The sequence below is a fragment of the Drosophila sechellia genome, chromosome X (genome assembly GCF_004382195.2).
Source record: "Drosophila sechellia strain sech25 chromosome X, ASM438219v1, whole genome shotgun sequence".
NCBI lineage: Eukaryota > Metazoa > Arthropoda > Insecta > Diptera > Drosophilidae > Drosophila > Drosophila sechellia.
In genome coordinates, this window is record NC_045954.1 from 14,030,518 (window position 1) to 14,047,089 (window position 16,572).

Below are 16,572 nucleotides of genomic sequence, written 5' to 3' on the forward strand. Positions count from 1 at the left end.
AAAACTGTCCATTAGTTAGTGCTGCTAACTTATCCTTTTTTTCAGATAACAGATCTCTTTTTCTATACCTCAGTCAAAATGTAACTTTAATTACTTAATGGTTAACATTAAAATTAAATTTTGTGTTCGTTACTAGTAAATAATGTTTAATATCTTTGACCAGCACCTAAAAAGAAATTACCATCTGGTATAAGCATTGGTTTACCTGCTCAATATGATGAGATACTTTGGTCCAAGGTAAATTCAAGTGATGAGTTATTTAATTATTCCAAATTACCTATTAACTTATAACCATTTTAAATTCCGATAGTTTTAAAGTTCGTCAAAATCATTTATCGCTATAAGCGCACAGTCTGGCAACCTTTCACATCGTCGACGATCCGGCAACGCTAGAAAAACGCGAGCCGCCTGAAAAGCAAGGCAAATTACAAAACACCATGTCTTTCAGTAATTTGTTTATGAAAAGTGGCCTAAATGTGGTCGTGCGCGATGCCCAGGCCGCCGTCCTGATGACCGCCACCCGGCAAGGACACACCATACGCGGCAAGCCGCCCGGCGTGGCCCGTTCCCTGGAGCAGCGGATCCGTGGTAAGTTGATGTAACCACTCGGGATCACTTTTCGCCCACATACCAACGTATCATCGATGTCTTTCCACAGAGGAGAACGTTGAGGATCAGGAGGTGGTGGCACGCATCAACATTGGCTTCCCGCAGCTAAAGGAGTCGCGCTCGGCGCAGCTAAAGAAGCGACTGGAGCACCTGAAGTCCCAGCGCAGTGACAAGCAGCTGGAGCAGCTGGCGCGGAGCAACAAGTGTGAGTAGCGATCCTGGGGACTATTGATGATTATGTGCTCAAAGCCGCTTGTTGTCTATCTACAGTGATCATTGATTTGGACAAGGTGCAGCACACCTATGTGAAGACCACAGGCCAGCATGATCTTCGCCTGCTGGCCGACCACTACGGCATCTTCGAGCACCTCTTTGGCAGCGCCTACTTTGTGCCCCGCGTGCCGCTCAACATAAGCTACCAAGTGGACGGCGATAGTCTGGCACCCGTCTACAACGGCAACGTGATCAAGCCCGCGGAGGCAGCCAAGCCGCCTCAGATCAGTTTCGATGGCCTAGTGGATCCCATAACGGGACAAGCCGCCGGCCAGGACACTTACTGGACCCTGGTAGCCAGCAATCCCGATGCACACTACACAAATGGAACTGCCGAGTGCCTGCATTGGTTTATGTAAGTTTAGTGTTTTTTTTTTTTGCATCATCCTATGCTAATTCGTCCCTATTTTTCCAGTGCCAACATACCCAACGGCAAGGTGAGCGAGGGCCAGGTTCTCGCCGAGTATCTACCGCCGTTCCCGCCGAGGGGCGTTGGTTACCAACGCATGGTCTTTGTGCTCTACAAGCAGCAGGCGCGCCTTGATCTCGGCTCTTATCAGCTGGCTGCTGCCGACTACGGCAATCTGGAGAAGCGCACCTTCAGCACCCTAGACTTCTATCGCCAGCACCAGGAGCAACTGACGCCTGCTGGCCTCGCCTTCTATCAGACCAACTGGGACGAGTCATTGACGCAGTTCTACCACGATGTCTTGAGTGAGTAGAAACGTACATAGATCCCTCCCAATCGTAGCTCACACTAATGGTGGTCTTCTGTCGCGCAGAGAGCAAGGAGCCCGTTTATGAGTACGATTTCCCCAAGCCGTACCTGGCCGACCAGAAGTTCTTCCCGCTGAAGCAGCCCTTCAATCTGTACATGGACAAGCACCGCGATCAGAAGCAGGTGAACAAGGAGTATCTGGAACGCAAGCTGGCCAAAACGCATCCATTCGAGGGGCCAAAGAAGCCGCTGCGCTACCCCAATGCTCATCCCATACGCGATGTGCCCTCGTGGCTGCGCACTGAGATCCGGAAGGAGCGTCTGGGCACTGGGCGCGTCCAGGACTACTAGGGCCACTCAGGGGTGCTGTTAAGTTTTGTGTGTAATAGTGGTTAACAAGTTCTGTTTTTTTATTCACTGGAAGTACATGAGTTGCTAAAGTACACGGTTGCCTCATCTGCAAACTACAACTACGCGGATATAGCCTAAATAAATATGGGAAGGATAGGGAAGAGGACGTATTACGTATGGTCCATGCTACGGAATCGAAATTGGAATCGTGCGATGCGTTAACAATTGTCGCCGGAAGATGCTCCATCAATGTGCTAATTTAATTAGTTACCTATTCGTATTAACTTATTCGTTATGCGCTCTGCTTGCCTCGCGCTAAATTGGTTAAATTGTTTTGGATTTTTGGCACAGTTTTATACGTTATCCTTTGCTTCGCTGTTATCTAAATCGGTATCTCTGTTCCGCGTGCCCCGCTGACCAACAATGGAAGTGGAACACTCGGAAACGGATACCCAGTGGCGTCCTTAAGTCTGCGCCTTGCCGTAACTACCAACTGGCGGCCTGTACATGGCCGGCAGAAAAGATACCTGAGTTCGATTGAAGGCATACTTTCGCTTCCCGATGTTCTTCAGCACGTTGTCCATGCGCGTGCCCTCGCTGAAATCAAGTAGCATCGATTGCAATCGCCAAATCATACACACATTTCACATTCCGAACTCACCTTCGCATGGTGCTGAGCGCGTAGGGCACATGCTTCGCCGGCAGCTGAAACTCGCGCACCAGGACACGACACTGCTCCAGCGTGACCGCCATGCCAGTGCGATCCTTGGCGCTTTTGCACGAGGTGAACCGCAGGCCGTCCATCAAACGGCACGCATCCTCGGCCAGATGCAGGATCTTCACGTTCTTGGACACATTGGCCCGCAGCTGCTGCTCCATGAAGCCGAGCAGAGATTGCAGCGATTCGCCAGTGTCGACGGAGCCGAGTCCCAGCTTTCGGTAACGTCCAAAGTACTGGCTCAGCCGCAAGTAGTTGTCCCAGTTGGAGCGATGCTGCTCCTTGGTCTGACCCAGCGTCTCGGCGAAGCTCGCCTTCTCGTTGATGCCGATGTTGAAGAAGACGGGCGTGATCTTGAACGAAATGGAGGTGCCATTGCCCGGCAGCGAGTGCTCCGGCACAGGCAGCTGCACCTCCAGCGCCTGTCGCGATCCAGTGATCCGTGGCATGGGCGTCTGGGCGACCTCACCCTGCGCCCGCACCAGCTGGAAGCTGACGGCGGACAGATCCTCGATGGCGATGCACATGTCGCTCCACATGTCCGCCTCGTTGCCATACAGCGTCAGCAGGCCCTCGAAGTAGGCCAGGGGGCCCAGGTCGCGCAGCATCACCAGATAGCCCATGTCCAGCTCGCTGCCCCAGAGGCGCAGCATCAATGAGCTGACCAGAGCAGTTAGCTGGTAGGAAAGAGATCATTTTTAAGAACTTCACGTCAATCCAAGACATTACATGCTTACCGCCTGGGAGAAGCAGACGTCCCTGCGGTACATGATGCTCGCCTGGAGGCGATTGCAGCGCATGTCCTGCTGCAGCCGCTGGACCGAGTGCATCAGTCGGGCTGTCTTCAGGAGGCGATCCATGGCGTGGCGCAGTTTTCGCATGCTGGGACGCAGCTCCGCCGCCCAGTCCGTGGTCATCGAGAGATCCAGGCCGTCGGTGAACTTGTTGCCCTTTTTTACGGCCACAGAGCCGGATGTGGTGGTTCCACCACTACCACCGACGGACTGCGGCTTGAAGTCCAGCGCGAGATTGGGTGCCTGCTTGCCGCTGGCTGCCGAGGCCGCTATCACGTCCGGCGCCTGTTGTGGCGCCACAGCGAATCCCTCCCGCTTGATGGGCGCCTTCGGATGACGCAGCCGGATCGCCGGACTGTCGCAGCGTCCGCAGAAGAACTTCAGCTTGCTGACCAGGCACATAACGCTCGCCTCGATGTTTAGCTGGGTGAGATCCAGTGGCTCCGGCTCCTCCGTGGGCCGATAATAGTTGGCCGACGGCGAGGAGCTCATCAGCTTCGTGTCTAGAAAGCCGGCCGGTGGCTGATGGTGCCGCTGTCGCTGCGCCTGCCGTCCGATCTCGTCCAGATCGATTAGCTGCAGCACGGATAAATCAGCTGGGTTATCCGATGGCGGAACCTGCGTGACTGTGCTGACCTCCGATTGCGTTTGCCAGGCAACAGGCAGCGACTGATATGTGGCCTCCTGCTCCTCATCCTCGTCCTGGCGACCTGGCTGCCTGCCCTGCTCCAGGCTGAGCAAGTGATCGTTGTAGCACTTAACCACATGCTGCAGCGAATCGATGGCCCGGATGTCCAGCGAGCTGGACGGCGAGCTATTGCTCGGATGCCAACTGTTCGAACGCATCAGCGGCGGCTGACCGCGTGGCCAGAGATCCGGTGGCGTTACCACCGGCGTGGCGAAGTCCTCCAGCTCCGGTGACTTCAGTTCCAGCGCGGTCAGTTGTTGGGTTATCTTGCGGAACGGCGACATCGGCTCCATCAGCACGTTCTCCGGCTCCTCGATGATGCGATGGCGCTCGATGAAGGCCACCGCCTCCTCGACGATGCTCGGCTCCCAGAGATTTAGCAGCGTGCGTGTGCGCGCCACCATCTGGTTGCACAGCGGCATCATGTCCATCGAACTGCGTCGACTGGCCAACTGCAGCAGCTGCGACATCAGCTCGACGATCTCCTTGCGCAGCTGCTTGGTGGCCTGCACGGCATCGTTGGCCGCCTGCACCTTGCAAGCGTTGCTCTGCTCCAGCTTCCACGATTTGCTCTCCTGCAGCAGTCTGGCCGAAGTAAAAGAATCAATTAGTCTGGGCTCCACAAGGTAGATATATTGCGCATCTTACTTGATGAGACCGCCGCACTTGCGTCCCATGGGATCGTGGCGCGTGAAGGCGCCCACGGTGACCACGTCCAGGAGGCCGCGTCGCTGCAGCGTGTCGTTCTGCGCCCACATCCGCTGCACGTGCAGATTGACCGGCAGGAACTCCAGCGACTCGTCCGCCTTCGCGGAGGAGCGCTTGAAGGAGACACCATCGCGGGCCAGCTGCTGGATATTCTGCTTGGCCTGCGAGTAGTCCTTGAGCAGGCGCAGATGCTCCTCCAGCAGGTTCATCTGGCGCCAGCGCCACTCGCCGCTCAGCTCGCCCATGCCGGAGATCTCCTGCAGCAGCTCCTTCTCGCGCTGTATCCAAATGGAGAGCAGCTGCTGGGGCAGCTGGCAGCAGAGGCGCGACTCCAGCAGCGTCTCCTGCACACTGATGTCCGCACCCAGCGACGAGTGCAGGCGGTATGTGCGCAGGCGGGGATTGGAGCACACCCGCTGCAGGCCACACTGTTGCGGCACAAAGAGGCGGACGCCCAGCTTCGGCGGCAGCGACTGGGTGCGACGATGGGCTGTGGATGCAGGGAGAAGATGGGGGTCACTAGGGTAGTTGCATCCGAAACACTTTCTATACTCTTCCTTTTCATTTTCAAAGTGATACTCCAAGAAACCCGAAACCTAATCACCTATTGAATAGATACCTGAGATGCCCAAAGTCTATAAATCTCCCAAATCTCACCTCGTCTGCTGCTCGTTGTGGCTACACCGGCGCCAGCCGATCCCTCGAAGAGCTGGGTGCTGGAACGCGGCGGACCATTCCCCGACTGGCCGGGCTCCACGGCAGCGTCGGGTGACCAGGAGGCCAGGGTGATGAAGCCGCACTCGCCGCGCGGCGATGTGAGTGGCAGGCGCAGCCGGCTGGTGTCCTGGATGACGCCGAGGGCCACCTCGGCATGGCCCAGCGGCACGGCGGTGAGCGTCATCCGTTCGCGGACATCGAAGACGCTGAAGCGAAGCCGTGTGCTGGCCGACAATCCGGCGCTGCGCTGGAAGCGCATCGTGCACAGGAACTGGGGTGTGCGTGTGCGCTCCTGCAGCTCGGTGCGTGCGTGCTCCCGCCACACGCAATCCTCTCCAGCCGTCGGTAGCAGCGAGCACACCACCTGCGGATTGGGCGGTCGACCCAGCGTGTCCAGGGGCAGGGTATCACAGGAGAGCGCCGTCTCGCAGATGGGCAGCTCCGAGAGATCGAGTTCTGTAAGTAAGAGCAGACCAGGTCAGCTTGCAGGCGGGGAATGCAATGGAACCTAACGGCAGGTGGCTCAGCTAAAGCAGGAGGGGATTAAATAACAAACAACTGGTTAATTCCGTTTCAATTCATTAGCAAAACAAAGTTTATTCCAAGAATAAATTCATCATTTTCAGTTCAATCACATGGATCGCGATGCACCATCAGCTCCCGCTGGGATTACACATAAGTTTACAACATATAAATTCGGAAATGGAGCTATGGAAATCAGTGGTTTAGTGATTCGATTAGATTCAACTGATGCAACATACGATAGCAGAATGTTTGCGAATGAAGCGTCTTTGGTTGGACGCGATGGAATCAAATGACCGTAAACCGGATGTGGGTGCATGGAAGTGAGCGAGAGGCATGTGGTGCAGTGCGTGGAACAGTGACATGGTCAAATATCTGGTTAACAAAACTAAAAAACAACAACGACCGCCGCCTTTTCCGATTGTTTGCGTTTCATTTTGGTTTTTGGGTTAGAACTGTATAAGATCACCTTCAATCGGCGCCACCACCTCCGTGGTCACGGACACGGACACGGACAACTCATCCGCCAACTGGCCGTGCAGCTGTAGCTGCTCCTGCATTTGCTGCTCCAGCGGCATGCCGAGGTCAATGTGATTGCCCATGGAGGATGCTCCGCTGCTGGGCTGGCGACTCTGGCTGACAATCTGATCCTTTAGCTGGCGAATGAGCGCGTTCAGCTTCTCGCTGGATGCCTGCTCGATGCACTGCGCCCAGGCCAGGCGTTCGGCCGACGAGCGTGTGACGAAACGCTCCGATGGGCTGTCCTTGAAGTCTGCAACACACAGGCATTAGCATAATAATCATATCATAGCATCATAGTGCATTGTTGCCTACCTAGATCGAATACGTAGCCGTCGGGATCACGCTCCTCATTCTGGATGCGCGCACGACAGTTCTCCAGCACCAGGAGGCCGGCCACCGCTGACTTGGGGTCCTTATCCTTGAGGTAGAACAGTAAATTGCCACGCAGTTTACACCAACGTTCAACTCTGACTGTGGGCGGTAGAATTAGGTGCATAAGCCAAGTGCCTGGACAGGATTGGATGGTGTGGATGTTGTGTGTGTGTGGGTGGGTGTTTGTGTGTGTGTGCGGGTGCATGTGCATGGATGCGGGTGATCAGATGGTAGTGGTGCAATCAATACCTTCGCTGGAGCGCCACAGGAAGCCCTCCTGGCGATCGGTGATGATGAGCAGGCCCTCTTTGTCGAATCGCGTTGCTGGATTGCTGGCCAGTGAGTTCAGTTCCGGCTTGTTAAATCGCATGGCTGCGTGTCGCTGGATCTAATGGATATACACAAATGCCACACATTGGTGGCCGGACCACTCGTTTAGCAACTCCATAGATGGACGGGCACGCCCGCCAAGCATCGAATGCTCGGGCCACATCAATAATTCACGGCAATTACACGATGTGTACGTGCTGCTGGGGGCGTGGCCGGTGTAGGGGGCGGCTGCCCAACTGGGTACACACACACACACATACATACCTTCTGCTCCTCCCTCTCCTCCTTCTTCGCCTTTTTTTTTGTCCTGCGACCTCGTTACTTTGTTGTTATTGTTGTTGCTGCTGCTGCACAGCTGGCTGCCAAACGCCCCCGCACTCCGCTGGCTCACGCAATAGGGCTGCTCCTGGCCAGGAGCTGGGTCATCCGTCGCTCCGAGTAACCCCCTTGCCCACGATTGCAATTACTACAAGCAACTAATTGAATTTAACAGCTAATTTTGATAAGCGCACTGCGCTACTGTTTCTGATTGGAAAATAAGTTGGAGATGACAGCTGGGGGTGGCAAGCTCGGTCGTGAGTATCGAATGGAAGTTCTTGATTTCCAATGATACGATAAAATGCAAATGTAATAATGCTTTATAATATGTAATTTAAATAAATATATTCATTTTTTTTGCTTGAAATTTAATGGCATCTTAAAAAGAAATCATTCTAATTGGAAAAAAACGCTGAGCATTGTTAGAGTGCGGTCACACTGTTTGCATAGTGTTGGCAGAATGTACCGATAGTATCGATGGGATTTATATACCAAATAAAAAATTGAAATTCATATTTAAAATGTTATTTCAAGCAAACTGCCCTCCTCCCATTAGCAAATATCCAAATAAATTAAAACGTAAACCAATTTTTGGTCAATAAACTAGTGCATTTATACGCAACTTCTTTATTTGAATTCCCTAATTCTTAGCATTAGTTCAAGTGATTAAAAAATCGCCCCGTTTAATATCAAATGTTTCATATTCATAACAGCATATATATATATGTATATATATATATAACATTTTACTATAAATGAAGAGGGAGAATGTCACATGCAAATATGTAGGATCTAAAAGTACACTTAGCATTGTACTAGGCATAATTAGAGTAGCTGTAAGGACTGGGGATTGTCCCACTTCCGGTTTCGCCATTTCCGGTTCAGTGACGTCGACTGCTCTTGATGTCCACGTTAAATTGTCGCGACCATTCCGCCAGCAAATCGAACTGAGTAAGAAATAGGAATAGGAATTAGCTAGGAATAGAAGGACTAATTCCATCGAAAATCTACTCACATCCCGATCCATGATGTTGTCACAGAAGCTCAGGTCGAGCAACTGCAGCTTGGGACAGTTGACCAGAATGCTGAAATCGAATCGAATTGAATGCAATGCTTAAAGCGATCTTAAAAAGAAAAAGGAATAGAAACGTACTTATAAACACGCTCGTGCGTTATGTTCAAAATGCCCATGAGGTCCAGCTGCTCCAGATTCTTGCCCAGCGCGGCAATATGCATGAGATCGCGTTCGGTGGTGCCGCGCACCGCCGACAAGAAGAGCTTCTTCAGCTTGGGACAATTGGACAGCAGCTGGAACAGGCCATCTCCGAGCGATGCCTCCCTCATGCTGCAAGAACAGAATGTTTAACTTATGGTACATGCAGTTCCATCGCGCGAGGCACCTACCACCAGCCCAGGTCCAGCTCCTCCAGCTGATGTAGACGCGCCAGCGATTGCAATCCTCTGGACGACAGAAAGTGCGCCTTCCACAGATCCAGCGAGATCAACTGCGTGTTGTACGTGGCCAAATGGGCGGCCACATTGTCCATGTTCACCGAGACACCACAAAATGCTTAAGGAATGTGCAATTGCAATTGGAATTGGTTGAACGCAACAAAACTTGAAGCTAGAGAGCTCACCTAGATTCAGATGCTTCAGCTTGCGGTTGCCCTCGAGCATGCTGAGCAGCAGTTCCGTTTCGAAGTACGTTTGGAAGAGATCGAGGCGCTCCAGATTCTTGAGATTGGCCAGACAGGAGAAGTTCAGCAGTGGCGGTTCAGTGGCACAGTTGCGCAGGCTCAACTCTGCGGGGGAATATTAAGTTAAACGTTCGATAAGGATACGAGGAAAACGGAAAACGGAAAGCCCACCTAACAGATTATCACAGACTATGCCCACATTCTCAATGCAGCTGGCATTGAGAAACTTGCAGGAGTTCAGCCGCAGGTGGGTTAGATTATCGCCGCGTTGGGTCAGGAATCTGAAACGAGTGATAGCATTTTAGTTAATAGCTCACTATGATTTGCCAGTGTGTAAGCACTTCTTGAACTCGGTGGGCGAGACATTGCCGAAGCCGCCGCACCAGGAAAGATCCAGCTTGCGCAACATGGTGGCCCGACGCGCCAGTGTGCACAGCAGCTCCGAGCTGGCCACATCCCAGTAGGGCTTCAGGCTGATCTCGGCGTAGAGCAGCGGGTGCGTGGAGATGTCATAGAAGGTGCGCGACACGTGACCCACGCGGAACAGGGACTTCAGGTCCAGGTAGCTGAGTATGCGCAGTAGGATCTCGAATGGCAGATCCGTGAGACAGACTTGTGGCGCCGCCTCCTCGCCATCCACGCAATTGTCCGCCAGAAACTGAACAAGATCGTTGTTGATGAACTCGTGCAGCTTGGTGGCACCGTCCTCGCCGCAATTTGGCTGGAACTTTAGGGTGCGCAGCTTGTAGCTAATTGAACCGCCACCGCCGTCGCCTGGCGTTGAGCCAATAACCTCCGGTGGCGGCGACACGAGCGTCCGGCTGTGCTGCGTAATTTGCTGCTTGGCCAGCAGGTTTTGCGTTTTGGTGACGGTTCGACCGCACAGCATGATGGCATCGATTTCCGTGTAGTAATTGAGTCGGCTGTGATTGAAATCGATGCGCAGCGTTCTGTCAAGGAGAGTTGCTTGCTATACATTCCACTGCTATCAGCCACCATTGTCCACTACTCACTTCGTTAACATCGTGGTCTTCTTCAGTGGCGGCGCAAAGCGACGCGAGTCCAGTGGCGGCGGGCGGGCCAGATCGCTTTGCGTTGCCTCCCACAGGCAGGTCCAGTTTTTGGTCAGGCCGTACGCCCAAATGCGGACAACGGCGCCCGGATTGAAGGTCTCAAAGATGGCCACTTCGGTGGGCACTACAAACTCCTCGAAATAAACCACTGGAAATCGATATATGGTATGAAAATGAAATTCTATAGTCATCACAACCTTGCGCAAATTGAGGCAGAGATTCCGATGCAACTGTAAGGGGTTGTGATGTGCGGATATGATATCCGGCTACATTGAACCGGTCGTCTTACCAACATAGTCGTGTGTCTCCAGCTTCGGCAGATTCTGGGGCTGAATCTCACGCGTGGCGGACGGTGCCCGCTGCCACCAGTCGCCGTAGGTGCGCTGCGGGCGAGAGTTGAATGGGAACCGTGTACGGATGCTTCTGCATGGACTCACCATGGGAAAGGTCTCCGGATAGTCGCCATAGGCGGGAAATTTCGTTGGCCTGCCAATCACATTGGCCGCCGTATACGAGATGCTGTAATCGATGCCATACTGTGAGCTGAAATCCAGCACGCCCAGTACATACTGCTCCAGGTAGTAGCCTTGATCGGATTGCGTCGTCTGCATCTTGCTGTCGCAACCGAACCAACCGCCGTATTCGCCGCCCTGCCGTTGCCGCTGCAGCATGGCCGTAAAATCGACCAGTACGTCCGGCTCCGTTTCCACCGCCGGGCTGTCCGTCTCGCTGGACTCCGCTGGTTCGCCGTGGGCCAGCAGGGACATGGCCAGCGCCAGCTGCCGTGGGCGCTGGCCGTAGGTCAGCCTCAGTGTATCGACCGCCGCCTGCAGGCTGCGCCCCAGTCCCAGTTCCCCAATCGCGTACCAGGGCACGCGTTGGGCATAACCGATGGGCCAGAGTCGCGGGAGCCACTTGTTTCTCCGGTTCCTCGGCTCGTCCTCGCCTGGCTGCTGACGCTGCCGCTGCTGTCCAAGGATTCCCGCTGCTGTGTCAGGGCAAATTGTGCTCCTCGCGATGATCTGGATAATGAGCTTGGCTGCGCCGTCGACGGGGATCGCCTGGCTTCGGTCACGTTGCTGGGCCAGACCTTAATGGCTCTGCTTCCCGCTGTTCTCCTAGTTCTTCTGCGCAACTAATCCAATTAATGGCCACTTGCGGAGTCCTCTTTGGGTTGCAGCTTTATTCGCGCCTCACCTTGTTGCTCTGTTCGCTGTCCGCCGACCTCTGACCTCTGCTGCTTGTGGTGGGTGTTGCGCTTGGGTGGCGATTCTCTCGCCAAAACAAAAACAAAAAAACTTTTGGCTTGCTTGGTTTAAATGACAAAAACAATATTGCTATCGATAACGAGAAAATGTATCGAAAAATAGACCGTGAATACAGAAGTATGTTTTCAAAAATACCAAAAGACACAAAGCGAAATTGCTATAAATAAGAACAAAGGAACGCTATTTACAAACAGGATAAATATTAACTATGCCTCTATTTTAGTTTCTAAGCAGTCGAATAAAATTTTTGTTGTTAGAAATAATAATAATCAACAATAATCAGTGGGCGGACTACAATCAAACAAAAATATGCAGGTAAAATTCACTAGCACAAATGAAATCATTTCCTATCTGCATAGAATATGCAATTTTAAGTGAATAACTCAATAATATTAATATATCGTAAAAATCGTACCGTGCATGAGAGCTCATCGAGTCATGCAGTGTCCGATATGCGCTGACGTGCAGAAGGCCCCAATTGCTGAATTCGATTCCGATTACAATCCATGTTGCGACTGCCGACGATTTTGAGGAAGTCCTTCAGCATGAAGACGCGCCAGAGGCTGGACTACCGCAACAAGCTCATCCTGGCGCCAATGGTGCGTGTGGGCACGCTGCCCATGCGACTGTTGGCCCTGGAAATGGGTGCGGACATCGTTTACACGGAGGAGCTGGTGGACCTCAAGCTGATCAGGAGCATACGCAGGCCGAACCGTAAGTGGACAGTGCTTGAGCCAACTCTGCATACTTCATCTATTTGTATTCTACCTTTAAGCGGCTCTGGGCACGGTGGACTTTGTGGATCCGTCGGATGGCACGATTGTGTTCCGCACCTGCGCCCAGGAAACCTCACGCCTGGTGCTTCAGATGGGCACCAGCGACGCCAGACGGGCTCTGGCCGTGGGCATGCTGCTGCAGCGCGACATCTCCGGTCTGGACATCAACATGGGCTGTCCCAAGGAGTTCTCCATCAAGGGCGGCATGGGTGCCGCCCTGCTCGCTGATCCCGACAAGGCGGCAAACATTCTGCGCACCCTCTGCTCCGGCTTGGACATTCCAGTCACCTGCAAAATACGCATACTGCCGGACGTGGAGCGCACGATCGATCTGGTGCAGAAACTGGCCGCCACCGGTATCGCTGCCATTGGCATTCATGCGAGGACGCGCGACGAGCGTCCGCAGCATCCTGCCCATCCCGAGGTGCTGCGCGCCGTTGCCCAGGCGGTGGACATACCGATTATAGCCAATGGGGGTTCAAAAAACATGCACTGCTACGAGGATTTGCGCAAATTTCAACTGGAATGCGGCGCCGCTAGCGTGATGGTGGCCCGTGCGGCGCAGATCAATGTGAGCATCTTCAGGCCGGTGGGCCTGCTGCCCATGGACGAGCTGATCAAGAAGTACCTGCGCTTGTGCGTCGACTACGACAATGCGCCGCACAACGCCAAGTACTGTGTGCAGAGCATACTCAGGGAGCTGCAGGAGACGCCGCGAGGCAAGCGTTTCCTTCAGTGCCAGACGCTGCAGCAGATCTGCGAGATCTGGGAGCTGGGCGAATACTGCCGCCGCAAGCAGAGGGAGCTGAGGACGATGGGCAACTCGGGACGGGCGGAGGTGGAGCCACCGGAGTCGCTGGCCAAGCGTCAGAAGCTGGAGGATGCGGCCATTGACATACCGGACGGGTACGAAGGCATCATTTGCCGGCACATGCCATTCCTGCGCTCCACCTATCCCAGTGGTAAGTGTTTCGATCACTCTCTTGCTTGGTGGCCATGATTCAATCGGTATTTCCATTCCACAGATAACCATCTGCCGAAAACGCAGCTATATGTGCACGCTGTCAAGGCTGGCAAATCCCCGCCAGCGTACGAAACGCAGCAGTGCGACAAATTGTTCCGCTCCATCTGCACGTACGATGACCAGCGCTTCAGTAGCTCCTACTGGGAGAAGAACAAGAAGCAAGCGGAGCAAGGCGCCGCTCTGGTGGCCCTGCTCCATCTCGGCCACCTAGAGGCGGAGGTTCTGCGCGACAATGGCAGCCTGCTCAACTGAGCAGCGAAGTTCCTCCTGTTTTATCTAAGTGTTATACATTTGACCAGGTTTGGACACCATTGCAATGGTTGTTGCAACTGCCTTAGGTGCTGGGAGCAGTATCTGGACTACCTCTATAGGGTTTACAAAGTGTAAATCTGAATAAACAGAACTGCAGTGTGCAGTGCTTTAAATATATTATATTTAAATAAATATATGAGCTGGGTTGAATTTTTAAGGTGTACAGATGGATGGAGTACTAAGTAGTCAAATGATGACAGACTTTCGTAGTCCAGCTAATCGAACAAACCCCAAGTTCACACAGTTTTTCGATATATAACTCAAGATTAAATTTATTTGTATTACGCGCTGATTAATTTCCTAATGTCGGGTTTACACAGGGACGTCCCTGGTGGTGGCCATTGCCTTGGGCATAGAAGTGGTTGTGGTTATGGTTTTGGGTAGGGTTATGGGAATTGATCGGCGGCGGCATCATGGCATGATCATTCCGATAGCCAGAGCTCGCGATAAAGTTTAATAGGTACTCCTTGGTGACTGGATGCCTTATGCTGTCCTCAACGGCTGAAATGGTTTATAACCATATATAATTAAGATGACAATGAGGATAGGGATCCCACTGCTGGTGAGGATTGCTACTCACAGCGGGCTGTAGTATAACTGTTGGGATTCTTTTTGTCCGTTCGCTCGCGCATAAACTCCCAGTTGCCAAACTGATTCATGGTGCACTCGACGATTCTGTTGTCCAATTCCCTGGTCTCCTTCGTCAACTTTTGCATCCGTCCATAGGGTGCATCGCGTCCGCCGACATATAGGAAGCCCACCTTTTTCGTCAGCAATCTGCCAGAGGTAGAGAATGGCGGATCAATTGGGCCCGTTGGACTACCACTACTACTCACCCCTCGCCACGCTCTGTTATGATCTTGAGCCGAAAGTCCACCGAGTTAAGCTCATGTGGCTTCCATTTGAAGACGTCGAAGCACGTGCCAGCCGTGTATGGCTGCTTGGATGGCTGGAAGATGAGGCCATCCGGTTCGTGTGCCAGTGTCCGCGAGAATTTCTCGCCGAGCAGCCGGGCAGACATCCAAATGTCCCAGAAGTCCTTGCCCCGCACACTGAAGGCCTGCAGGCGCTGATTGATGATGCCATGCTTCATGCCCAGGATTCGGGGACCTGCAGTGGTAAATGGATGAGTCCTTCATAACCTTCGAATTACTCACCTATAACTTCCGTCTTAATGTAGTCCAGTCGATTTGGATAGAATGGCTCTTCCCGTACATCGCGATTCGATAGTCGCACAATGTCGTAGATGAGGTAGCGCGGCGTTACGGTCTCGCCGATCTTGTCCAGCACCATCTCCTATATGGACAAATACAAGGATGATTTAGTTGCTATCAGGAGTGCCAGCTAGAATCACATACCCCGTCGACGAGAGTGCCGTCGAGGTGCTCGTTTAGGTTCCTGCTCTCCACGAATGTCACATTCTCCACCTGGAAACAGGAGTGGTTGCGATCGAAGAAGTATACCTCGTCCTTTCCATCGATGAGCATCATATAACGTGTACCGTCCGCCTTCCACGACACCCGATAGGGTATCTCGCTGAGCCGCTTTATGTTCTCCCTGTCCATGGATACGGGCTGTGCTCCGGGGAAGCCGTTCTTCTTCCAGTCGCACCAGTCCTGCACCTTCCGCTGTAGATCGCCCAGGCGCGGCTGGTCGCTCACCTGTCGCACGCCCGGCACTCCCGCCATAAAGGTGGCATTCTTAACGATCATCTCGCGCCGTCGCTTCTTTCGCGGCTGACCGTCCGACGTGGAGGCGTCACAGTCGCCGTCCGCATCCTCTCCATCCACCTCCTCGGCCTCATCATCCTGCTCGCCGGCCTGCTGTGACGTGGATGAGCTGTTGTCCTGCACATAACCATCGCCGTTGCCATCATCATAGTCGATGCACCAATTGGGCTGTTCTGGTGCCGCTGGAGCGACGTTCGTGTCCTCGTAGCGCTTGTACAGCTCGTTGACGTAGTCCTGCTTATAGATGCCCGGCGGCCGAGCGCTAGCAAAGATAGCGAGCGCTGCCGAAACGGAGCAGTCAAGTCGCTCGACCATGTAGCAGACGATCAGGAAGCCAGTGCGGTTGAAGCCGTGCGTGCAGTGCACGGCTATAACGTCGAATGGACGCTCGTTAATGAAGTTGTCCACGATCTCGATGAAACTGTGCGTCTGTTCCAGCGATGGCGCGTCGCCATGTCCACGGCACTGGAGCTTAATATACTTAGCGCCGAGCTCCTCCACCGCGGACCGATCGTAGAATCGTTTCGTGTTGGTCAGGTCAACCCAGAGTCCCAGTTTCACCTGAAACCACGAGATGGTTGGATATGTGAGTTGGAAGTTGAGAGTTTGCCGTTTGCATTTACCTTGAGCGTCTTGCAGTATTCGAAAAGCATTTCGGGTTGAAACGTGCACTCGATGGGCATCTTGTCGTGAAATTTACTGCTTAGTGGCGTCTTAAAGGCCAGGAAGCGTTCCGCAATGATGGTATCGCTCTTGCGCGGACAGTACAGCCAGCGATTGGGCAATGGCCCAGAGCCCCGTTCCCGATCCCGATTAGTTAGGGCCATAATGCCACAGTGGCTCCGCCTCTCCTGCTCCTGCTGCTACTGCTGACGACGATGGAAACGGCGGGCGCAGCGATGGGACGACGCCGTTGCGCTTGTTAGGTGGTGTATTGCTGGCGAAGATTCTGGTGAATGCTGATGCAGCGAGAACTCGCGGGCCTGGGAATTCTGTATAGGATTTGCCTAGAGATGCGTAAAGTATATAAAAAACATCGATATCTTATTTGT

At 53.3% G+C, this 16,572-nt stretch overlaps 5 protein-coding genes across 7 annotated transcripts; 2 read left to right on the forward strand and 3 right to left on the reverse strand.

The window, feature by feature from the left end:
• Positions 1–371: 371 nt before the first annotated feature.
• On the forward strand, positions 372–2,067 carry LOC6618514 (39S ribosomal protein L38, mitochondrial). The gene is made up of 5 exons (XM_002042738.2): positions 372–588; positions 659–814; positions 880–1,237; positions 1,298–1,596; positions 1,665–2,067. The coding sequence occupies exons 1-5, from the start codon at positions 438–440 to the stop codon at positions 1,949–1,951; spliced, it is 1,251 nt and encodes a 416-aa protein (XP_002042774.1). The 5' UTR covers positions 372–437; the 3' UTR covers positions 1,952–2,067.
• On the reverse strand, positions 1,989–7,874 carry LOC6618515 (inositol polyphosphate-4-phosphatase type I A). Of its 2 annotated transcripts, XM_032724812.1 has the most exons (9): positions 7,587–7,873; positions 7,242–7,380; positions 6,933–7,091; positions 6,568–6,870; positions 5,517–6,032; positions 4,800–5,349; positions 3,407–4,736; positions 2,613–3,346; positions 1,989–2,548 (listed from the first exon to the last, which is right to left on the reverse strand). In XM_032724812.1, exons 2-9 carry the CDS (start codon positions 7,360–7,362, stop codon positions 2,416–2,418), a joined length of 3,846 nt encoding a protein of 1,281 aa, XP_032580703.1. In that variant the 5' UTR covers positions 7,363–7,380; positions 7,587–7,873; the 3' UTR covers positions 1,989–2,415. The 2 variants fall into 2 exon arrangements, with proteins under 2 accessions (XP_032580703.1, XP_002042775.2); XM_002042739.2 differs by lacking the exons at positions 6,568–6,870; positions 6,933–7,091 and having other exon boundaries at positions 7,587–7,874.
• Positions 7,875–8,322: 448 nt separating this feature from the next.
• Positions 8,323–11,734, reverse strand: LOC6618517 (F-box/LRR-repeat protein 4). Of its 2 annotated transcripts, XM_032725592.1 has the most exons (11): positions 11,608–11,734; positions 10,848–11,545; positions 10,700–10,793; positions 10,351–10,558; positions 9,679–10,287; positions 9,509–9,618; positions 9,278–9,442; positions 9,045–9,210; positions 8,794–8,985; positions 8,656–8,725; positions 8,323–8,587 (listed from the first exon to the last, which is right to left on the reverse strand). In XM_032725592.1, exons 2-11 carry the CDS (start codon positions 11,175–11,177, stop codon positions 8,522–8,524), a joined length of 2,010 nt encoding a protein of 669 aa, XP_032581483.1. In that variant the 5' UTR covers positions 11,178–11,545; positions 11,608–11,734; the 3' UTR covers positions 8,323–8,521. The 2 variants fall into 2 exon arrangements, with proteins under 2 accessions (XP_032581483.1, XP_002042777.1); XM_002042741.2 differs by having other exon boundaries at positions 10,848–11,734.
• A 431-nt stretch (positions 11,735–12,165) lies between these two features.
• On the forward strand, positions 12,166–13,926 carry LOC6618518 (tRNA-dihydrouridine(20) synthase [NAD(P)+]-like). Its single transcript, XM_002042742.2, has 3 exons — positions 12,166–12,392; positions 12,454–13,416; positions 13,480–13,926. Exons 1-3 carry the CDS (start codon positions 12,185–12,187, stop codon positions 13,728–13,730), a joined length of 1,422 nt encoding a protein of 473 aa, XP_002042778.1. The 5' UTR covers positions 12,166–12,184; the 3' UTR covers positions 13,731–13,926.
• A 108-nt stretch (positions 13,927–14,034) lies between these two features.
• LOC6618519 (mRNA-capping enzyme) lies at positions 14,035–16,537 on the reverse strand. Its single transcript, XM_002042743.2, has 6 exons — positions 16,144–16,537; positions 15,149–16,081; positions 14,948–15,086; positions 14,627–14,900; positions 14,371–14,567; positions 14,035–14,291 (listed from the first exon to the last, which is right to left on the reverse strand). The coding sequence occupies exons 1-6, from the start codon at positions 16,345–16,347 to the stop codon at positions 14,083–14,085; spliced, it is 1,956 nt and encodes a 651-aa protein (XP_002042779.1). The 5' UTR covers positions 16,348–16,537; the 3' UTR covers positions 14,035–14,082.
• Positions 16,538–16,572: the final 35 nt, after the last annotated feature.

Excerpts from the sequence above, each read along its gene's own strand:
- LOC6618514 (XM_002042738.2), top strand. The coding sequence starts at position 438 with ATGTCTTTCAGTAATTTGTTTATGAAAAGTGGCCTAAATGTGGTCGTG. Across the intron at positions 589-658 it reads CCTGGAGCAGCGGATCCGTG|AGGAGAACGTTGAGGATCAG; the intron begins GTAAGTTGATGT and ends GTCTTTCCACAG. Across the intron at positions 1,597-1,664 it reads GTTCTACCACGATGTCTTGA|AGAGCAAGGAGCCCGTTTAT; the intron begins GTGAGTAGAAAC and ends TCTGTCGCGCAG.
- LOC6618515 (XM_032724812.1), bottom strand. The coding sequence starts at position 7,362 with ATGCGATTTAACAAGCCGGAACTGAACTCACTGGCCAGCAATCCAGCA. Across the intron at positions 6,871-6,932 it reads CGGCTACGTATTCGATCTAG|ACTTCAAGGACAGCCCATCG; the intron begins GTAGGCAACAAT and ends TGTGTGTTGCAG. Across the intron at positions 6,033-6,567 it reads GGTGGTGGCGCCGATTGAAG|AACTCGATCTCTCGGAGCTG; the intron begins GTGATCTTATAC and ends TCTTACTTACAG.
- LOC6618517 (XM_032725592.1), bottom strand. The coding sequence starts at position 11,177 with ATGTCCCTGCTGGCCCACGGCGAACCAGCGGAGTCCAGCGAGACGGAC. Across the intron at positions 9,443-9,508 it reads AGTCTGTGATAATCTGTTAG|AGTTGAGCCTGCGCAACTGT; the intron begins GTGGGCTTTCCG and ends ATTCCCCCGCAG. Across the intron at positions 8,588-8,655 it reads ACAACATCATGGATCGGGAT|TTCGATTTGCTGGCGGAATG; the intron begins GTGAGTAGATTT and ends TTTCTTACTCAG.
- LOC6618518 (XM_002042742.2), top strand. The coding sequence starts at position 12,185 with ATGTTGCGACTGCCGACGATTTTGAGGAAGTCCTTCAGCATGAAGACG. Across the intron at positions 12,393-12,453 it reads GAGCATACGCAGGCCGAACC|CGGCTCTGGGCACGGTGGAC; the intron begins GTAAGTGGACAG and ends TCTACCTTTAAG. Across the intron at positions 13,417-13,479 it reads GCGCTCCACCTATCCCAGTG|ATAACCATCTGCCGAAAACG; the intron begins GTAAGTGTTTCG and ends TCCATTCCACAG.
- LOC6618519 (XM_002042743.2), bottom strand. The coding sequence starts at position 16,347 with ATGGCCCTAACTAATCGGGATCGGGAACGGGGCTCTGGGCCATTGCCC. Across the intron at positions 14,901-14,947 it reads CATTAAGACGGAAGTTATAG|GTCCCCGAATCCTGGGCATG; the intron begins GTGAGTAATTCG and ends TTACCACTGCAG. Across the intron at positions 14,568-14,626 it reads ATAACAGAGCGTGGCGAGGG|ATTGCTGACGAAAAAGGTGG; the intron begins GTGAGTAGTAGT and ends TACCTCTGGCAG.